The following is a 19,782-nucleotide window of genomic DNA, read 5'->3' as shown; positions in this document are numbered from 1 at the left end:
AGTAGGTCAAAGGTCAATTTCAAGGTCACATTTAGATTGCCAGTATATGACTTCCTATTCAAGTTCAATAGTAACTATGGACCTATCTCTGCCAGTTTTGGAGATAAAAGGAAAGCAAAATTTGCAAAATTCAGTTCATGGTGTAAAGTAGGTCAAAGGTCAATTTTGAGGTCACATTTAGATTGCCAGTATATGACTTCCTATTCAAGTTCAATAGTAACTACGGACCTATCTCAGCCAGTTTTGGAGATAAAAGGAAAGCAAAATTTGCAAAATTCAGTTCATGGTGTAAAGTAGGTCAAAGGTCAATTTTAAGGTCACATTTAGATTGCCAGTATATGACTTCCTATTCAAGTTCAATAGTAACTATGGACCTATCTCTGCCAGTTTTGGAGATAAAAGGGAAGAAAAATTTGCAAAGTTCAGTTCATGGTGAAAAGTAGGTCAAAGGTCACTTTCAAGGTCATAGTAAGATTGCCAGTATATGACTTCCTATTCAACTTCAATAGTAACTATGGACCTATCTCTGCCAGTTTTGGAGATAAAAGGGAAGAAAAATTTGCAAAGTTCAGTTCATGGTGAAAAGTAGGTCAAAGGTCACTTTCAAGGTCATAGTAAGATTGCCAGTATATGACTTCCTATTCAACTTCAATAGTAACTATGGTCCTATCTCTGCCAGTTTTGGAGATATAAGGGACTAAATGTTATAATTTTGGAGTTACCATAATGTGCCTTAAATTTCGTACAGAAAAAATTAATTAAAATAAAGAAAATGTCATTTTGGTCAAAATTCTTGAAAAAGGAGGTGCTCTGAAGTTCCAGAAGTTCAAATTTGATGAAATAATGTCATTTTTGAACACAAGTTGTCTGCTTTGCCAAGCCTTATGTTTTATTTTTCCAGAGTTCAAAATTTATTATCCATTACCGTACTGCACATTTTGCTTTTACCACCAATATGTACTTTTTGATACAGCGTAACTCGAAAACCGTATGGAATACAAAAAAACCGAGACCACCTCCAGTGTTGGGCTTTACATGCTCTACAAAATGCAAAAAAGAATGGGTCTCTAGCATTAACGGTTCCCGAATTAGAGACAGTTTTCAGTTTCGGTATCTTATGGCCGCTTCTCCCGTGAAAATGCACCGATTGACCCCAAATTCATGGAGATGAAAGATGACCTGAAGGGTAACACCTTCCAATAATATTATTGGTTAAGTCTGTGTGGTGTCTGAATAACAGGGCAAAAAAAAATTTTTTCGTAAAAAATTTCATTTTTTTGAAAATTTTGGCCCATTTGACCTTGGAGTAAAGGTCAAAGGTCAAATCCAAGGGTATATTTGAAATCTACACATATGACTTTTGGAAAGCCGTCTATAGAAATTTTTCCCATAACTCCTTCCGTAGGGTAGATAATTAGCATTTAATTTTGCCATTTTTAGACAAGGGTGCATTGCAATGAGTGCCACACCCAGACCCCAATACCGACAAAGCCCAAATTTTACGTGGAACGAGTTGAGATTATAGGTGACCTAAATCCATGAGATGGGTACGGGGGCCCTTACCGTCTAGGAGGAGAAGCGGTAACGGTAGCCGTCCGGCGGAGCCGGCGGAGCCAACGGAGCCGGCGGAGCCGGCGGAACGATCCGGACAGGACCGAAACCATGTGTACGGCCAGCGCTAACGCTGGTGGTACAATAATCCCAGTGCAATGTTCAGTAATTACATTAGAACAGCATAAAATACCATTAACAGTACAACAATGAGCAACAGTATGGAAAAAAAAGAATAGATAACTTGTTGCTGCTGTTGTAACAATAACATTAATAATAACTGCCTCACCTGCTATCAAGTGGCTTCACCTGTGTAGATATTATTCTCCTGATGTAATTCACCACGCCATTGCCCACGTCCATTTTACACAAGTTACGATAGTCATGTTCACCGATCAATTTACCAGCGGCCTCATTCATTAGCTAATGATTAAAATAAATAAAGGTTAATACAAATAAAGAAATAAGGTTAAGAAAGAAAGAAAGAAAGAAAGAAAGAAAGAAAGAAAGAAAGAAAGAAAAATATAAAATAATATAAAAAAGAGTTTGGAACAGTTAACCATTTAAAATACTTCATCACAATATTGATATCTTTTGATGTCATTTTAAAAAGATATCTTACTTTTCTACAAGCAGTCTGAAAGCTTAAAATTTATAAAACATGTATACTTCTAGGTACATTTTAGAGAAAAACTTTTTTTACCCTAGAAGCCTTTCAGGCCACCAGGTTCTATGAATTATGAATCTACTATGGCGAGTGACTGAACAGACTCACTGAACTTTAATAGGCTGGCCTCTGTATTTCTGTATATGGTGTGGGACCAGAGTTAACATCACACTGTATATATGTCAACAGATACAAATTAACAAAGACAATGACCCTCACCTGGATATCAGCATCTCCTCTAGGAAACATATACTTGTACGTCCTTTGTAAACAACTGAACCTAGTTGAATAAACAGGGCACAGTAAAAGATCAGCTCCACGTGTTTAATATGATTAACCAAAGCAAGTTAAGCCAGTGCTTAGCTATATACTATATATATATATATATATATATATATATATATATATATATATATATATATATATATATATTAATAAATTAATGCATCCTTAAAGCAAATTCATGTACAGCTGATACCAAAATATCTGTAAATTATATATATATATATGTATATTTTTCTTCTGGCAAATCATTTTAAAATGAAGTGTTAAAGGTATGAATACAAGCACAGTTTAAATTACATATTTTTTCCTTTGAAGACTGATATCTAGAAAAAAGCATTTTGTTGCTAAGGACACCAAGGAAAGTGACTAAAAACAGTGTATTGGCCATTTTTATGATTTATACTACAAAATATCATATCAGACCTGCAGAATTCAAACATATTTTTGGCCCTGAAATGGCCTATTTGTTGCTTTTCCACATAATGAATGTTAAATTATTTAAAGTGTGCTATACAAAAGTATATAAGGTGTGGACAAGAATGTGTTAGGTGTGCTGCACAAGAAAATGCGTTAGGTGTGACATACCTTGCACTGAACTCGGGATCTACAGGTGTCCATGCCAGCACCCTCAGCTCCAGGGGAAGGACTTTGTTAAGAATATGAACATAGCGAATCTCAGTGACCTTGTCTCCTACAAACAGTGTGATAGAATGCAGAGATGAACTTTACAGCAAAGCTGGCAATATATACAGACTATAAACAGAAATGCTAAATCATAAGTAGCAATGTAATTAAATGAGCAAAAGTTTTCAAAAATTATTTCAGTCCAAATTTATAATACTGGGATAACTAGTACCCGGGGTACTCTTATATACAATTCTTTAATAACCAGAAGAGTAGAAGTTTAACTTGGAAACTAAGCAAACATTAACACACATTAGTTAGTGTAAGTATTGCAGAAAACATTTCACCTGGCCGTAGGTGCGCAGTTCCATTTTCCCTGACCTTCACCCCTACACCTTCCAATAAGTTTGTCCTCAGATCTATTGATATCACCTGTAACAAAGCATTTAACATTATCAGCAACTGTTTATTTTTCACTCTTTCTGTTTTGAAGATGACATGAAAATAATTATAATGGGAAAATTGTTTCAGAGGGAAAAATTACTATGACCATAAAGGCATGATCCTTATACATATGCCATTTCAACCCCCCCAGAAAATCTTGTAACCCCCTCAAAAAATCCTTACCCCCTCCCACACAAAAATCCATTCCCCAACCTCCCCTCCTTTAGTTCTACCAAAGTGGCATGAGTAATGAGTGGTTCTGAAAAGGTCACATCATACAATAACATACTATCCTCACCTGTCCCAGAGCACTGACACCCTTGTCTGTTCTCCCACATCTGTGATAACAAGAGGTGGCCCTGAAATGCCATTATAACTGTTTAAACACCACAGAAAACTGCATCGCTCCTCAGTGTTATTTACTTATTACCATTATCCTTTTAAAACTAATATGCAAACTATTGTATCACACTGAGGAGTGAAATATTTATACTATATACTTTCATCTCACCTAGATTCAATTAGTCTTGTCTTGATGAGGGCATCAAACAGTGCTGCCTCTATTGTCTTGTCTGTGTCTTCCTGTACAGCAAACCCATGATAGTCCCAGCCAAGATAGGCGATCTTCAGTGCCACATGCCTAGTGTTGTACCTGGAAAGAAATTGAACATCAAATGGACTCAATGTTCAATAATGTGCTGAATCTGGGTAACAACTAGAAGGGAATAACTATTTGTGCTGCTTGTACCAACAATATTAATTATTTTTCTATCATGCTATTTTGTTTGAAATGACCTTTTCCCATGTTAATTTGCAACTGAGCTTGTTTTTTCAAGTGTTTTGCGATGTCCCTAAATTGCACTGTGCTGCACAGTATTGCGCAATTTAGGGACACCCTACCTACATAGCTCAAAAGGCTTAAAACTGAGGCTCTGACTGCGGGCCTTTAAAAGCACATACTTTGTGAAGTCAAATGGTCTCTGTTGCTTCCTCCTCTCCTTGGCTTTCCCCTCAGCGCGGTCCCTGGCAATGATGTTCTTCAGCTGCGTCACATGGGCTTGCAGTTGTTGAATCTGCGAAACTAACTCCTGAATAAAATATTTAAAATGATGAAAATTAGTGAATAAATAAATAAATAAATAAATAAATAAATAAATAAATAAAAATCCGCAGTGATGCAACATGCTGTGGCTGATTTTCATTCATTCTCACGAGTAGTAGTAGTAGTAATTAAGTTAATTTATATGAGGAGATGCCTTGTGCGGAACCCCCTTAAGACCATCCCGGGGCCCCCACATTACAGTAAATAACTTTTTATGATATAACCCTAGGGGTTTGGACTCAATGGGCTTACATCTTTGGATAACGCTATCTGTAATACTGCAACATAGATTCCCAGGTTCCATGTCTTAAATTCTGCACACAGAATGGAATGAAACGACTCCATGTTGTAACTTCAACAGAATATATTTTAAGGGGCCCGCACATGGTGAGCATTCGGCGCGCGCCACTTGCGCTGCGCCAGATGCTCGCGCTCCTCAGCTCCCCGCAAACGATGCGCTCTTTGCTCAGCAGAGATGCCTCCCGGCCTGCCCCTATCGGACGCACCGTGAACTGTGGGATCATGTGATTAAGGAAACATTACATATTTATTTTTTTTCTGAAAGTAATGGCAAATGGTAACCACGATAATCAATCAGACTAACTATAACTGTGTACACTTTTGTTTACTTCGCTGGAGGCTGCCATTTTGGTTTGTTTCCGGCTACTGGCACATGCGCATTGTTAAAATGGCGTGAGCAATCGGCGCTTGCACCCCGAACACGCTGAGACATTTGCCTCAAGAGACCAAAAATATCAAACACGTGAGATATTTTGCTCAGCCGCGCGCGAGGCAAAAATCTCACCAAAATAGCCCCGCACACAATGAGAAAATGGCTCAGCGCAAGTGGCGCACGCCAAATGCTCATCGTGTGCGGGCCCCTTAAATTACTACACTAAAAGTTACATGGTACAAGCATGACCTCTCTCTCCTCCCCTATCTCTTCTATCCAGTCTCTATTCCACATCTTACTCCTCCTCTCTAGATTTAAGTTTACAGGTTTTTATGCTAAACTTTATAAGTTAAATTGTCCATCACATAACTTAAAAACTGATTGGTTACTTCATACACAAGTCCATGTCCACATGGTGGTCACCGTTAAGAACTCCCTGTAATCAAGCTCTATCAGATTACTGGCTTCAAAACAAAGGACATTAAAATTTGACCTGCAAGGTGTGAAGTATTACCTTAAGCTATTTATACAACATGGCTTAATGTATGAATTTTAAACAATGACTTCCTCTGATTGAGTTAATACAACAACATGTATGAAAGTTTTAAAAGTACTAATTACACTTTTTTCTATACTGTGGTTCCTGACTTGCCTCAGTTTTCGGCCTTACAAGCTCAAGGTACCCTTACTGCTTACTGCTGGTAAGGGTACCGTGAGCTTGTAAGGCCGAAAACTGAGGCAAGTTCCTGACAGCCTGTCTACACGGTTTTGCCTACTTTCACTACAATTTAACATTCTACAGAACCAAAATCCAGGAACTTGCACCTCCAGAATCAAAGACTTTTAGTCGCAATATCCCTGGCTATTACACATCTCAATTTGATTTATATTTGCCCCCTACCTCTTTCGATTTTGCCTCTAAAGTTTTATTTTGATCGTCCATTATTTTCACGTGGAAACAGCGTGTGAAATGGGCAAAATAATTGTAGCCGATACAGTATCGGAACTCATTTAGCCATCTTTTCTCGAGAGACGAAGCGAAAAACATCCAGGGAAGTACGATACAGATATATTTTCAACCCGATAGGGTCACTCGGGCGAATAAAAGTGTTGAGAGTCTCTGAAATGGGGCCATTTTATTAAAACGAGAGTGAAGGGGCTGAGGTAAGTTTAAATAAGTTAAGTCACATGACCTAACCACGGAAACAAGACGACATCTTTGTAGGGGATTCCCCTAAAATTTCCACCTTTCAGTTGTTACCGGTGGCCCACCTAAATTTGTCGTCAGAAAATTTGCAATGCTCAATCACGAAAGGTATTTGATCGTCATGTAACTTGTGAAGGTCAGTAGAAGAAATGCCAGCATTTCATCAAAGACTCACCAGAACAGGTAACGTGAGATATATTCAGTTACTGGTACTAGTATAATGTAACATCTTTGACTTTGAAAATTAACGGTACGCATAAATCTTTGATACTACGCAGATCAAGATTCAAGGATACTACGCAGTGCTGCACTAAGAAATTAATCATATTCTAAACAGCAGTTTGGGGGAGAGAATGTCATATCATTTTGTTTCATTTTATGTAGTTGTACTGTTTTAACAGTATTAAAATACTCAATCTTTTCAGTGGGGAAAATTGTGAATTTTACTGATACTTTTTTAAGTCATAATTTCTTGCAGTTAGCTTGTAACTGACAAAACTGTCAATTTTTTTTTTTTTTTATATAGCAGAAAAGTAATGGCATGGGAGACATATTGGTGTGGCAGAGTCAAGATGCAGGGATGGAGCTGTGTGTATTTTCACATTTGTATATCTTTATATCATACATTTAAAGATATACAAATGTATATCTTTAAATCATACTACATTTGACATTGAGATTTAATTCCTAACAGCATTGAGATACTTCATATTTCAGCTCGTCATGCAATGGATCCCTTACAAAAAGAAGCGCTACGTAAAAACCGTGTGAAGTTGACCAATGATCTATTAGTTGATGAAATACTGCCACATTTGGTAGATTGTGGGCTGTTTACTGATCACATGATAGATTGTGTCGCGGTAAGTTCACACACACACACACACACTGCTTTATCACTTGAAAGAAGTTGTGAGAAAGATTTTTTTGTGTGAAAAAAGGCGGTAATATATTGCACTAATCTTCTGTGAAAAAAAAAAAAGAAGAAAGAAAGAAAATAACCATCAGTTTTGTATTCATCATATTTAGTTTCAGAAAGTATATAATTTCTTAAAAGATCTGCCCTATAGGGATCCCAAGGTTCTCTTACTTTTAGGGCCTATTCCCATAGACACCATGAATCAACATACTAGTACTGGTAGATCAATCCAACTCTGTGGAATCTCTTGCTGAATGCAATCAGTGCAACAGATAAACACACCTCCTCTTGTTACCAACATATTCGTATACTCACCAGTTTTTCTGTATTCTACTCCATGATAGGAGTGGGTGTGTTTATCTGTTAACCTGATTGCACTTAGGGAAAGTCTCTCCAGAGTTGGTTCGATCAACATAAACTCAAAGTTTCATTGGGAATGGTCCCTAATAATTGGTTGTCAATTCCAGTCTCACCGCACACGCCTCCAGAAAGTGCAGCAGTTGCTGTCAGACTTGCCCCGCAGAGGGCCTGAGGCATTTCCGCTGTTTGTGCAGTGTCTGGTACATAGCGGACAGAAACACTTGGCAGATGCCATACAGGATACGGTGACACAGTAAGTGACAGTATAGTGACTTCAGTGGTCTTATATTTATTTGTTTACAATGAGAGATACTGGGTTAAAAACCAAGGGTCACTTTCATATTGAGAGCCAGCAAGTAGATGACAATGAATCACTTTCACATTGAGAGATGGCTTGTAAATGGCTTTTGTCATGGGCAGTTATTAAGTTACACTAAGAATTAAACCTACAACAACACTGTACTTAACTCTGTAAAACTCATGCACACACCCATCAAACTGCATTATTTCATTTTTCATCTCCCCCTCTTACCCTGGCCCTGGCCATCATCCCGAACCACAAATGTGCCTTGGTCAATAAAAAACAGCCCTATTTTCCCTGCTACACGAATGTAGTCTTGTTGACGTCTTTGAAATACCCAGTAATATAAGTAGTAGTGAAGCATTTCAACTCAGTTGAACAATAATTTTACACCAAACATAGATAGTATTGTACAGTTCCTTTTATAAAAAAATTACATCACATACACATATGTAAAGTTTCCTTTCCCTTACTACCAAAGTTTTTATATTTCTTGGGGACTCAAATTTATCACTTGATTTAAATGTTTCTGTTTGAATACTAGCATGTACTTGATGATTATATTTTAACCAGTAACCTTGTCATAAATTTATTTAGCTTGATGTTTCTTTAATGATTAAAGACTTTTCACAAAGGAGTGTTAATATTTATCTCATACAGGTTCTTCTTCATTTGCTTTTTTCACTGTTTCCAGGTTACAGCAAAATGCCCCACAGACTAATTATGGATACGGGCGTCCATATACAGCCCCCACTTACAGAAACTACAGAAACATGCCACCACAAAGTGCCACTTTCCAGCCCCCTACGAATGCCCCTTTCCAGCCCCCTCATAATGGCCCTTTCCAGCCCCCTCAGAATTCCCCTTTTCAGCCACATCCAAATAATGCTTCTCAGCCTGGGCAACAAAACGTTCCACATATCATAAGTCATGGCGGTGGACCCGTGGCACAGCCTGAAGATGAGAGCAACACTTTTCCCGCTGGAGGTGGTTTAATGCAAGGTGTGAAACAGGAGCCAGGTCAATCTCAGTCTTGCCAGAACTCAGAAGAAAAAATGGTGGTAGACGAAAATGAAGGTTCACAGAACCACTATCATGCTGGCTCATCCTATTATTCGGGATCAGTCAACATGGCAGCTGCAGCGCCACCAGGAGGCATTATTCCAGGACAGTCCGCACAGGTTGTTGATTTGAAAAGTAAGCTATTGTTCTGCAAAAGGGTTTTTAAAATAAGTTTGTTTTTTTTTTTTTTTTTTGCCAAGATGTAAGAAATAGCTTTGCTCTGTGATGTAGGTAGATGATGATGAAGTCTTGACCTCTTGAACTGAATATTATTATCTATATTTGATTGGGTTTGAATTATGAAAAAAAAATTATTATGCTGTATATTATTTTATTTTAATTATATCAATTGTTATTCATAATTTTATGACACCTCTTCCCATATTTCTTCATTTTAAGTTAAAACTTATTATTAAATAGCACAGTATGTGTAATTTTTGAGTTTTTATTATTTTTTTAAATATTTTTTTTTTATTTTTTGTTAGATTTACCACAGACCAGGCAGAGGTTTACTGGCCAGTTACAACAGAATGAAGTACTCCCCGTAAATGACCCAGAAGATGAGTTTGTAAGTAAAAAACATTTAACTTTAATTTATAATATTTGAACTTGTTAATCTGACTGCTTTTAGCAATGAGCACTAAAAGAATATATTGTTTGTTTTGTTTTTCTTTCTCTCCTTAATTTGCAATTACTTATGTGGGAAAAACAGCCAATCACATATTGAATCAACCCATGACGTTTTATGCCAAAATGTCAGTAGCAGAAGCACATTATGTCAGATTACTGTTTCCCTTACAATACTTTTAACTGTTGTAGCTACTCAATTTCATATAATGTAAACAGGAGTAGTTCCTTTTAGGGTCAGTCCTTCATAGAAAATAGTGAAAAGCTATCTCAATCATTTTTATTCAGATATATAAAATGACATCAAAACCACGAGGCTACGCCCTGATTATCAACAACAGGTACTTTCATGGGTCGCAGCTCACGGAGCGACTGGGGACTGATGTAGACAGGGACAACCTGCAGAATGTGTTTAAAGCCTTAAATTACGATGTCACTGTGTTTGACAATATGAAAGGAAGGGTATGGAATTTTTTATCAGTGATATATTTTTTTATTTATTCAATATTTTTTGTATTTCAATTTGTGTTTTTAAGTTGAACAGATGATAATTTATGCATTTGTAGAGATATTCACCTCAGATTTTAACTAATATGAATTTCTAAATGTAATTTTAAAAATGTTTGCAAATAGCAAAAATGTAATATTCCAAAGGTGTGTAAGAAATGCCACAGTTTTAAAAAAAAATGACTATTACAATTTTCTCAACAAATTCAGCAAACAGGACAGCCCACCCAATTGTCATCAAATAATTTTTATCAATTTTCATCATATTTTTCTTATTGCATACTATTAACCTGGTGCTTCAGGAAATGGAAAATGCCATCAGAGGATTTTCTATAAGAGACAGTCACAGACATGTAGATTCCACCATAGTGGTTCTCCTCAGTCACGGATCGGAAAACGTTATATATGGCACTGACTGTGTACCGGTGGAAATTGACAAACTGATAAAATTTTTTGATGGAGCCCACTGCCCTGCCCTTAGAGGCAAACCAAAGTTGTTTGTGATACAGGCCTGTAGAGGAAGTAAGTATACTTTGTCAACCATTCTAGTATGAGAGAGAGAGAGATGGTGCCACTGACTCTGGGGGTATTTTATGTTTATCAGTAGTTATTGTATTGATATCTGTTTTGAGAAGTACAGCAGTAAGTATTATCCATGGCCATAATTGGATATGACTTGTAATATCTTCATCAGGTCTGATTTGACCAAAATAAGTTTAATTTTTTTGCCATTATCACCAGATGGACAACAATCATTTTATTCATGCTCATATTTTTCCATTAAAAAAATGCAATATATTTTCAAAAACAGCTGTACATGTAGCTTGATTTACATACTTACACCAGTATTGATTTTCAACAATTTGACATATTCAGAAAATTTCAACCGTGGGTTTGAAACAACGGATGGAGAAACAGCGCCCTCTGGTAGAGATGCTGGGCCTGTTCCAGCCACTCGAACCAGCCTGAATGTAGTTGGCCCCTCGATGTTAGAGCAACTGCAGGAAATGCATCTCCGAGATACCGAGAATTTGAGACATAAGCTTCCAGAAGGAGCAGACATGTTGGTGGCCTATGCCACAGTGCCAGGTAGAGAAATTCTGGATTTGCTGATGTATATTATAAAATATGAATTTAGACAATGTGTTTATATTAGCACAGGTACAGTTCTAGATGAATGAATACTTTAACTGAGATAAAAATTTAGGGTGAAGCAGACATGTGAACTTATAATTTTGTATAGAATTTTGGTTGGGCTTATGCACATGGAAAATTGTGAATGTAGAGAATTTTTATACAAACATAGCTTTGAATTGACTAAAAATGTGACGTTTAAGTCAGTCTAATTGATTACTGTAAAGTAATGTTTTCATTTAAACATTTTCAAGGGATATTTAATTCTTTCCAATTAACCTTAAAGATTTTATGTCAACATCTGGCACTTTTGAAAATTCTTCCTTTGTAATCTATGATTAGTTTGATTTCTCAAGTAAATTTGTCCATATTTTCTGAGTGAAACATGATTTTAAGTTTAAAAGAAAAAAAATATTATGAATATTTTATAAGAGATTTGTTTCATTTCATGTGCATATTAGTTGATTTTTGCTTCAGCAGTTGTTTTAATTTTCTCCACAGGCTTTGTGTCATGGAGGAACTCTGAGCGCGGGAGTTGGTTCATCCAGGAATTATGTACGGTGTTGTACAAGTATGCCCACAAAGAGGACCTCCTCTCCATGATGACAGTAGTGAGTACACTTTGATCTTGGGGAAAGAGGGATGAGGAGGGGTTACAGGCCTGAAGCAAGCAATATCAAAAAAGTTTTTTTTTTGAAAGATTGAAAGGTTGGGGGTAGAGGCCTGAGGCTTGCAACTTCGAAAAGGTGATTCTTTGTTTTTCTTTTGAAAAGTTGGAATGCCTGAAATTTGTAAGAAGGTGACTCAAGTGGTTACTTATTAAATTACTATTGCAATCATAAATTTTAGGTTACATATTTTTATTTAATACATAGGTAAGTCTTACGGATTTCTCCATAAAATTCAGATATACGGGTGTTGCATTTATGCCCCTTGGATCATTCACATAATTCACGTATTTTTTTAAAAAGCTGTATGCCTTCTACACTTACATTTTCCAGTTTTTTAAAGATCCACTTTTATCTGTGATTCCAGGTTAATAACAAAGTTGCGACAGCCTATGAATCTGCATGTAACAAGAAACAGATGCCGGCTCCAGTCACCACACTGAGGAAGAAATGGTTCTTTTACCCGAGGATGTGATTTTCTCACATACTTTCTCAACGAATCGCGAGGGATTGCTGTGCAACTTTTGTCCATTGAAATATATACACCATAAAAAAGAAGGGTCATTCCACAAAAATTGAACCTTTCAGGGCTCAACACTGGCGCCTGTCTGGGACAGGTAAAATTTCAGTTCAGACAGGTTAAATTTAAATTTTATGACCACCTGTCCAAAGGACATGTGGTGATAAAACTTGTTGTTGAGCCTTGCCTCTGAGGAATGACAGTTAGACTGTCACACGTACAATATGTGTAATATTTGCATAATCATTTTATATTACTGTCGATTTCTTTCCATGTTGGAGGCTACTATAGAATAAAGCAAAGAAAGTAATGGGGTACGACAAAATTTTGCAAATATCACACAATATCTGTGCATCACTGTTGCAACTCCAAGGTTCACTTACTTGTAGAATATCCCCCCCTCCCCTTCTCAAAAAAGTTAGTTCTCTTTAAAAAAAATTCTAACCACATTAGTTCATTACTTTGACATGAGTAATTATATATTCAGCATAGAAGCTTTCCGTTGTACATTGCACAGCAAAGATTACAATGACCTTTTGGTTTTTTCAAAACCTGATATTTTCTATTAATGTATTACGAAGAAAAGAGTGCAAATTAGATCATTTTTAATCAATCATGATGGAAACATTGCTGAGGACATTACACACACCGGGTAAGAGAGATTATGCCTTGTTTAATGTGACAACCAGTTTGTAATCCTGTGGCTGTTATACTGAGAGATTATAACAACAGGAGGCTTTTGAACATTTTTATCATTACACATTTGTGAATTTGCTGTCATGTTAGTATGAAAAAAATCAAGACAAGTGTCATTCTTCAGCTCTGATATTATTTTGTCTAGACATAGATCGCTTTGTTGACATATAATACTATACAATTCTGTGTAGCAAAAACACCCTTTTCTCATGCAGGACAGGTCTACATTGGGTTAAATATGACTTATGGTTGCTTTGGCTTATTTTATTATTTTCTGTGGTTTCTTCTGTTTTGACCCTGCTGCATGCAGATAAGAATGTTTAATGCAGTGTCAAGATACTTTGAGAGGCTTACTAATGAGTCTGGAATTCTTCATGATTAATGAAATATCAGCAGATTTGTGGTTCCACAACTGATAATTTGTCATGTTCTTGTGATGAGCTCTTCATAAAGTATGAATTAACTCTGTGTTGTAATTGATGCCAGTGGCATTTCATACATTTATAAAATCTATATGTTAATAACGTATGATGAGACATTGCCGTAGATGATAGAATTGGAATACTTGTGCTTACTCATTTGCAGTTTAAACTTTACTCTGTATGATAAAAATGTAAAGTACACATTAAATAAAGCTTGTACATAAATATATGCATTTTTCACACCACGTCAGGTTACAAATTGAGCACCATGTATAAACTGATAAAATCGTACATATGATACAGATTGCAGTTTCATAGAGGAGATGATTAGAGAGGTGCTGTAAAGAAATCATCTCTTCTATTTCACATTTAAGGTTCACAAGAAGTGCAACCAGGTTCTAGCAAAATACAAAGGCTGCTGTGTTCTATGCTGTGCTTCCTTGCAGAACTGGATACTTCACATAAAAATAAGCATGGCGCAGCTTTTACTTTTTTTGCTGGAATAGTGGTTGAAAGACCGATAGGCCCCATTCACAATAGGGGACCAACTAGTCTGAGGGTAAAATATGGCCGACCCACTTGAATACTTACCCACGGGATATCTATTCAGTGTCTATTAGCGGATTAGATGGAAAGCTTTGTAGTGGGTCGCCATATTTGACCATTGGACTAGTTAGTCCCCTATTCTGAATGGGGCCATAAATAGATAGCTAAATTTCCTATTAAAGAAACAAAAAATATGCCCAATTCCCACTGTGGAAGACTAATGATTATATGTACCACAATTAACTCTGCTTTGTTTCTCTGAATACTGAGAATTTCAAACATCTCTCTTATAGTACATTTACCCTCTTATAGTTCAGTGTCAGAGATTTTCAAAATTTATTATCAATTTTATGTTCAGTACTCCATAAAGATTGCTGGACAAATAATGTAAAATATACTGGAAAAATTATGTGCATCTCCAAACACACATTTGACCTTTAGTGTAAAGTGCTACTGTTTCTCATATTAACATTGATACAGCAATGACTTGGATCTTTTCAATGGGCAAAAATCATCAAATTAAATCCTTCAGATACATAACATTGGAATCATAAAAATTAAATTTCTGCATTATCATTTGTGGTGCTTTTTCAGCATAGAACAGAACTACAGGGTAGCTTGCTTTTCAATTTTGTTGCTACCACTCAATTAAAATGTTCTAATTTTAAGAACTGATGACTTCAAAAAATAACATTATCTGTAAAATTCACAATTTTCCCCATTGAAAAGTTCAAGCCATCACCATACATTGTGCTGACATGGAATTTTTCAATTATGCGGAGATCTTTTTCCTTTTGTGTACTCAGTCCACCGTTTGGCCATCGTGGCAAAAATAGGATCATCCTCAATGGAAGCCAGAACTAGCAACTGTGTTATGTGTGTGGTGTGATAGTCCCATCGCGCCCTGTTTGGGGGCCTGCTCATCGTGACATGACGTAAATCGTACGTTGTCCCAGACCCAGTGTCATAAAGCGGCAGCATGGCCTTGAGAGAGGTCAAACCCTGAGAATAAAGGCGCTGGACGTCAGAGTTCTCCGGCGCCACTGACTTCAGATCATAAAGCCCCAAGAGGGAGTAAATAAAACCATTGAGAACAAATAAACTGGGCGCAGTTGGGTATTCTTCATACCATGCATATTTGTCCATAAATATTGCTAAAACCCCATGATCTTTACTCTTCACGTCAAAGGGTTTTAACCCTCGTATTGCAGCATCCAGGTATTTCTGATCTTTAGAGCGTAGAAAGGCACGTGTAAGCGTGGACATAGCGTGACCCTGGGCCATGGCAGAGTACCATCCAGGCGGAAGCTCTACTGTTCCGTCTGCGATTCTCCGAGTCACCATGATTGGCCAGCCCCCTTCCTCGTCCTGGGCCTTCAGCATCCAATCAGCGGCGGCAAAAAACTGGGCCATGTGAGCCGAGCTGGAGGTTGAGATGTTATCGATCCACCCATGCCCACGGAGGTGGAGCCCCACTATGCTCGAAATGTGTTTTTTAGTATACTTCTTCTTCCATAATATTTTAGCACCTTTTTGGACATCAGTGACAATATCACGTGTGAATGTGCGCCACGTTCTACATTTATCTGCACCTATTCCATGGTAAATGTTATTCCCAGAGGCAGCTATGAATACGTTACTACACGTGTATGTTAGGAACAGTTTCTGCTTGGATCTGCCTTTTGTCATCACTTCAACTGTCAGGCTGCCATTGTGCTCAAACTTAAGGTCAAAGGTTAACACAAAGTCTGCTGTCTCATCTAGTGAAAAGAAAATCCCTGGCTTTGAAAAGGACTCTGAAAACAAAGATGAATAAGCTTCATAGTCGATAGAAAACATGACACTGAAATAGCTAGAATTCAAACATTTTGTGTTCTTTAATACCACAAATTGGCACCCTGAGCTTCAGAGCTAACTTGACACTAACCTCTTCGCTGTAGCCTATCTTCATCGTGTCAAGTAACCTCTGACGAAAATAGTTTGACCTAGTTTATATAAGCCAATCAAATCCATGTTTCAAAATTTTTCACCAAAGTTTGGTGAAAACGCTGATTGGTTGACCGTCAATCGGCAATCCTCGGCTGATTCCGCAAGCTCCATACTAACAACAAAGTTATTGTCGAGTGCGGAGACATCCGAGTAGTTCCGAGTGTATTACCGTACACAAAGAAAGCAAGGCGAGTGACTACGAAAAAGAATGTGTTAAGTTATCTCTTGATTCTTTGCAAAATATGAGTAAATCGGAATTGAAACCATAGGGTCTAGCAGTTTGAGGCCCTGCATCATTATCTACTGAGAGACGATGTTATTTGCGTGCTGCCCACAGGTTACGGCAAGACCCTGATATTCAGCCTTATCTTTGATTGGTCCGGATTTGAACAAAGCGCGCTTTGACTCGTTCGCGTTCATTGGCTAGATCGTTTAATGAGTCATTGAGTGCGGGCTTTTATATTTGATTGGCGGGCGGCGGAGGCAATCGAATCTGGTCAGAGGTTACTTGACACGATGAAGATAGGCTACAGTGAATAGGTTAGTGTCAAGTTAGCTCTGAAGCTCAGGGTGCAAATTGGCCACCATTATTAAAATATAACAAACATTGTCAAGTTCTCAAATATTTAGAATATGTGTAAATAAATTATAAAAGAATACCCCTCCCCTTCTACAGCATTCTTAAATTCGATAACTTGACCACCTGTATTAAAATATCAGATACAAATATACAAATTAATAAAGGAAGATAAACATCACCCCCCCCCCCACACACACACACACACACACACACACACACACACACACAAACTCACCAGTGTTCTTAAACTCCACTACTTGCCCTCCTCTATCATCGTCCTCTACACTGTGGACAGTGGCGCCCCCTGGTACCTCCCAGAGCTCACGGTTAACCTGCCCGTCTTTAAGACGCTGGGTCACACTGGCTTTTTCTGTGTCGATGAGGAACTTGGAGTAGTGACTGAGGCCAAACTGGGCAATCTGTATGGGGTAGTAGTAGCCCTGAGGTCCCCACTGGGTGGACACTGGGACACCTGGAGATAGATATATATATATACAGGTGTTTGAATTACTGTGGACTTGGCAGGGAGAATGGTTTGAGCTGACTTTCAGAGAGAGAGAGAGAGAGAGAGAGAGAGGAGAGTGAGTGGGAGGGATGAAAAAGAAAGAGGGGATGGGAGAGAGAGAGAGAGAGTGGAAGAGAGTGAGGGAGAAGAATGAGAGAGAATGAGAGGGATGAGAGAGGGGTAGATAGTGGGGATGAGAGAGAGAGAGAGAGAAAGGGGGAATGAAAGAGAGAGAAAAAAAGGAGAGAGAAAGAATGAGATCAAAGAAGCCAGAAAAAAAGGGGATGGGGACAGGGAAAAAAGTAGGCCACTCACCATCCATTCCACTGACACATTTCACCCTGTCTCGCACCTCCACATTATAGTGGTCAAAGTGCATGAAGACGCCCTTTGTTGAGTATTTCTCTCGCAGCTGTTTTATCTCGGAGTAACTGTGAAGCCAGTTTAACACTTCTCCACCATCTTCCTGTTGCTGAACACTGCCAGTGATCTGAAATCAAGAATATGAAACAAAATTTTATTAGTGTAAAACAGTGACAGCAAAAGTACTGCTGAAGGTGACAAGGAATGTAGAAAATGATGATCAGTGTGCAAATGTAAATTTAATGTCTGTACAAGATTTTTCGTAAAACTAGGTATTTTGATGCTGGACCAATGAACGTTCTCCACAATAAGTCACACAAAACCAATGCCTAGCTCACTTCACTCAGCCTTACCTCAAAGTAGTTCTGCACGAAACTAAATGGAACATAGACCTCTTTGTCCTCCTTTCTGCAAGGAATATTATAATCCTCGTTAATGTGGCACTGTATTGCCTTGTACATCTTTTGACTTCTACCACCATCCTCCTCCTCCTCCATTTCATCAACAGGCTTTGATTTATGTTGACCTTGACCTTTGCCAAGGTCATTTGAGTTGAGATGCTCAGAGTTCTCTTCATATATTTCATCTTGTCCTATCGGCCTATCTTCCCTGGGAAAAAAATAAGATTAAGTTTTTATAAAAGGTTACTGCTGCAGATTGGATGACTTTGAATCTATAAAGTTACCATAAGCTGTAGAAAAGTCACCCATCTTCTGGTGTGGCCAAACGATGGCTTTGCAGCTGTATGGGGATGCCCTGAGAATTTAGTGAGAGGCGGAAAGAGGAAAGATAGATAATTGGACAGATATACATGCACAGTTCGCTACAGTAAATTCTATAGTACATGGATATTATGCAAAAACTTGTATGCTTACTAACACATTACCAATAAAAGACTGCTAAATTTGGAACTAATTATTTATCAAACAGCTGACACAAGAGCGATCATGAGGCTGAATATTAGTGAACAGAAGTCCTTGAAACCATGAAAAATTTAACAGAAATTACGTCATGTTGTTTATGGTTCTCACCTATAAAAGTTATCATCCTGATGCCCAGTCGGGCTGTGGACAATCCTGTCACTACACTTATTCCAGCACATGTGAAAAGAGACCAGGAGAGCCACTATAGACAACACTGGCAACGCAAACCTGATAGCAGGATGCCGGAAACGATTCAAACTTGAAAGGCGCATGGCATCTGACATCTCTTCCTGGCTCTCTCGGTTTACACTAGAAGTCTCTTATGGTCCTCACATTGTCTGTTGTTTTCTGTTTGTCCTCTTGTTTAAGAGTAAATCTGAAATGAAAGACATCGATTTAATTATTTTTTTCCAAAAATTCCTGGTGTCTTTGTTTCCCCAGCTTTTCAGTTTATTTTGCATTCTGTTGTTTTCCCCTCTGAACAGAGCAGAGTCAATCTACAGGTATTTTGAATGCTGTAATTAACCATTAGTTTCAGATAAACCTGCCTGGGACCTGCAGCTTAAAATACGCCTTAGCAGCTTGGTAACAAAAATAAATGAAAAATATTTAATAAAATTTAATAAGTTAAAATATTTATTTAACCTTTCGGGTTAGAATTTCATGGCCACTGGACTTGAATACTCAGCATGGGTAGCTTCTTCAATTTGAGTCATTTAAAGTATTTATATTTTTTCTTTATTTTGATATATCAATGAATTTCTTTAAAACCAAAGCCTACACATACCAATCATTCCACTCGGTTTACTCTGAGTGAGAAATCTAACACGTCGACTCTACAGTATCAATACCCTTCGACAAATCCCTTTTTCACAGATTCCCCCGGACTTCTATAGGAAACGCTTGGTTTAAGACAAGCAGCAAATACTTACTTTCGACTGAAAAACAATAAATACAATTTAGTTATCATTCCAGTCACATTCACTCATTTTTGGTTCGACAGCCCGTAAGTAGGTCAAATGTGTTTTGCTGCTGCATTGTGGGAAACTGCAAAGAAAAATGTATAATTCAAAGCTGTTTTTATTTGTGCTATCTTGAATTTAGGCAAAT

The 19,782-nt window shown here is 37.6% G+C and overlaps 3 protein-coding genes across 8 annotated transcripts in view; 1 reads left to right on the top strand and 2 right to left on the bottom strand.

The window, feature by feature from the left end:
- The window catches only part of LOC106173384 (tRNA pseudouridine(38/39) synthase), an 11,350-nt gene extending 4,956 nt beyond the window's left edge, over positions 1–6,394 (bottom strand). Inside the window, exons 1-8 of one of the 3 annotated variants that reach the window (XM_013554501.3) lie at positions 6,248–6,394; positions 4,532–4,659; positions 4,083–4,223; positions 3,870–3,930; positions 3,475–3,559; positions 3,089–3,194; positions 2,438–2,498; positions 1,841–1,974 (exon numbers count right to left, since the gene is read on the bottom strand). In XM_013554501.3, coding sequence (XP_013409955.2) covers positions 1,841–1,974; positions 2,438–2,498; positions 3,089–3,194; positions 3,475–3,559; positions 3,870–3,930; positions 4,083–4,223; positions 4,532–4,659; positions 6,248–6,394 — 863 coding nt within the window. Of the gene's footprint in view, positions 1–1,840; positions 1,975–2,437; positions 2,499–3,088; positions 3,195–3,474; positions 3,560–3,869; positions 3,931–4,082; positions 4,224–4,531; positions 4,660–4,925; positions 5,034–5,595; positions 5,677–6,247 lie in introns of those variants that run through there. The other 2 variants (XM_086995268.1, XM_013554502.3) reach the window with 2 other exon arrangements.
- Positions 6,342–13,991, top strand: LOC106173374 (caspase-2). 3 transcript variants are annotated; one of them, XM_024076924.2, is made up of 10 exons: positions 6,342–6,510; positions 7,271–7,413; positions 7,937–8,082; positions 8,825–9,327; positions 9,678–9,760; positions 10,108–10,281; positions 10,629–10,848; positions 11,203–11,415; positions 11,962–12,071; positions 12,496–13,991. In XM_024076924.2, exons 2-10 carry the CDS (start codon positions 7,282–7,284, stop codon positions 12,601–12,603), a joined length of 1,689 nt encoding a protein of 562 aa, XP_023932692.2. In that variant the 5' UTR covers positions 6,342–6,510; positions 7,271–7,281; the 3' UTR covers positions 12,604–13,991. The 3 variants fall into 3 exon arrangements, with proteins under 3 accessions (XP_023932692.2, XP_086851391.1, XP_086851390.1); XM_086995265.1 differs by lacking the exon at positions 6,342–6,510 and adding an exon at positions 6,546–6,736; XM_086995264.1 differs by lacking the exon at positions 6,342–6,510 and adding an exon at positions 7,104–7,141.
- Positions 13,458–19,782, bottom strand: LOC106173383 (D-glucuronyl C5-epimerase B-like). 2 transcript variants are annotated; one of them, XM_013554499.2, is made up of 6 exons: positions 19,605–19,782; positions 18,781–19,048; positions 18,103–18,358; positions 17,702–17,876; positions 17,117–17,353; positions 13,458–16,108 (listed from the first exon to the last, which is right to left on the bottom strand). In XM_013554499.2, the coding sequence occupies exons 2-6, from the start codon at positions 18,954–18,956 to the stop codon at positions 15,081–15,083; spliced, it is 1,872 nt and encodes a 623-aa protein (XP_013409953.2). In that variant the 5' UTR covers positions 18,957–19,048; positions 19,605–19,782; the 3' UTR covers positions 13,458–15,080. The 2 variants fall into 2 exon arrangements, with proteins under 2 accessions (XP_013409953.2, XP_013409954.2); XM_013554500.2 differs by lacking the exon at positions 19,605–19,782 and adding an exon at positions 19,460–19,574.

Source organism: Lingula anatina, chromosome 9, assembly GCF_051362555.1.
Source record: "Lingula anatina isolate TDL-2025a chromosome 9, LinAna3.0, whole genome shotgun sequence".
NCBI lineage: Eukaryota > Metazoa > Brachiopoda > Lingulata > Lingulida > Lingulidae > Lingula > Lingula anatina.
This window is presented reverse-complemented; position numbering and strand designations above follow the sequence as displayed.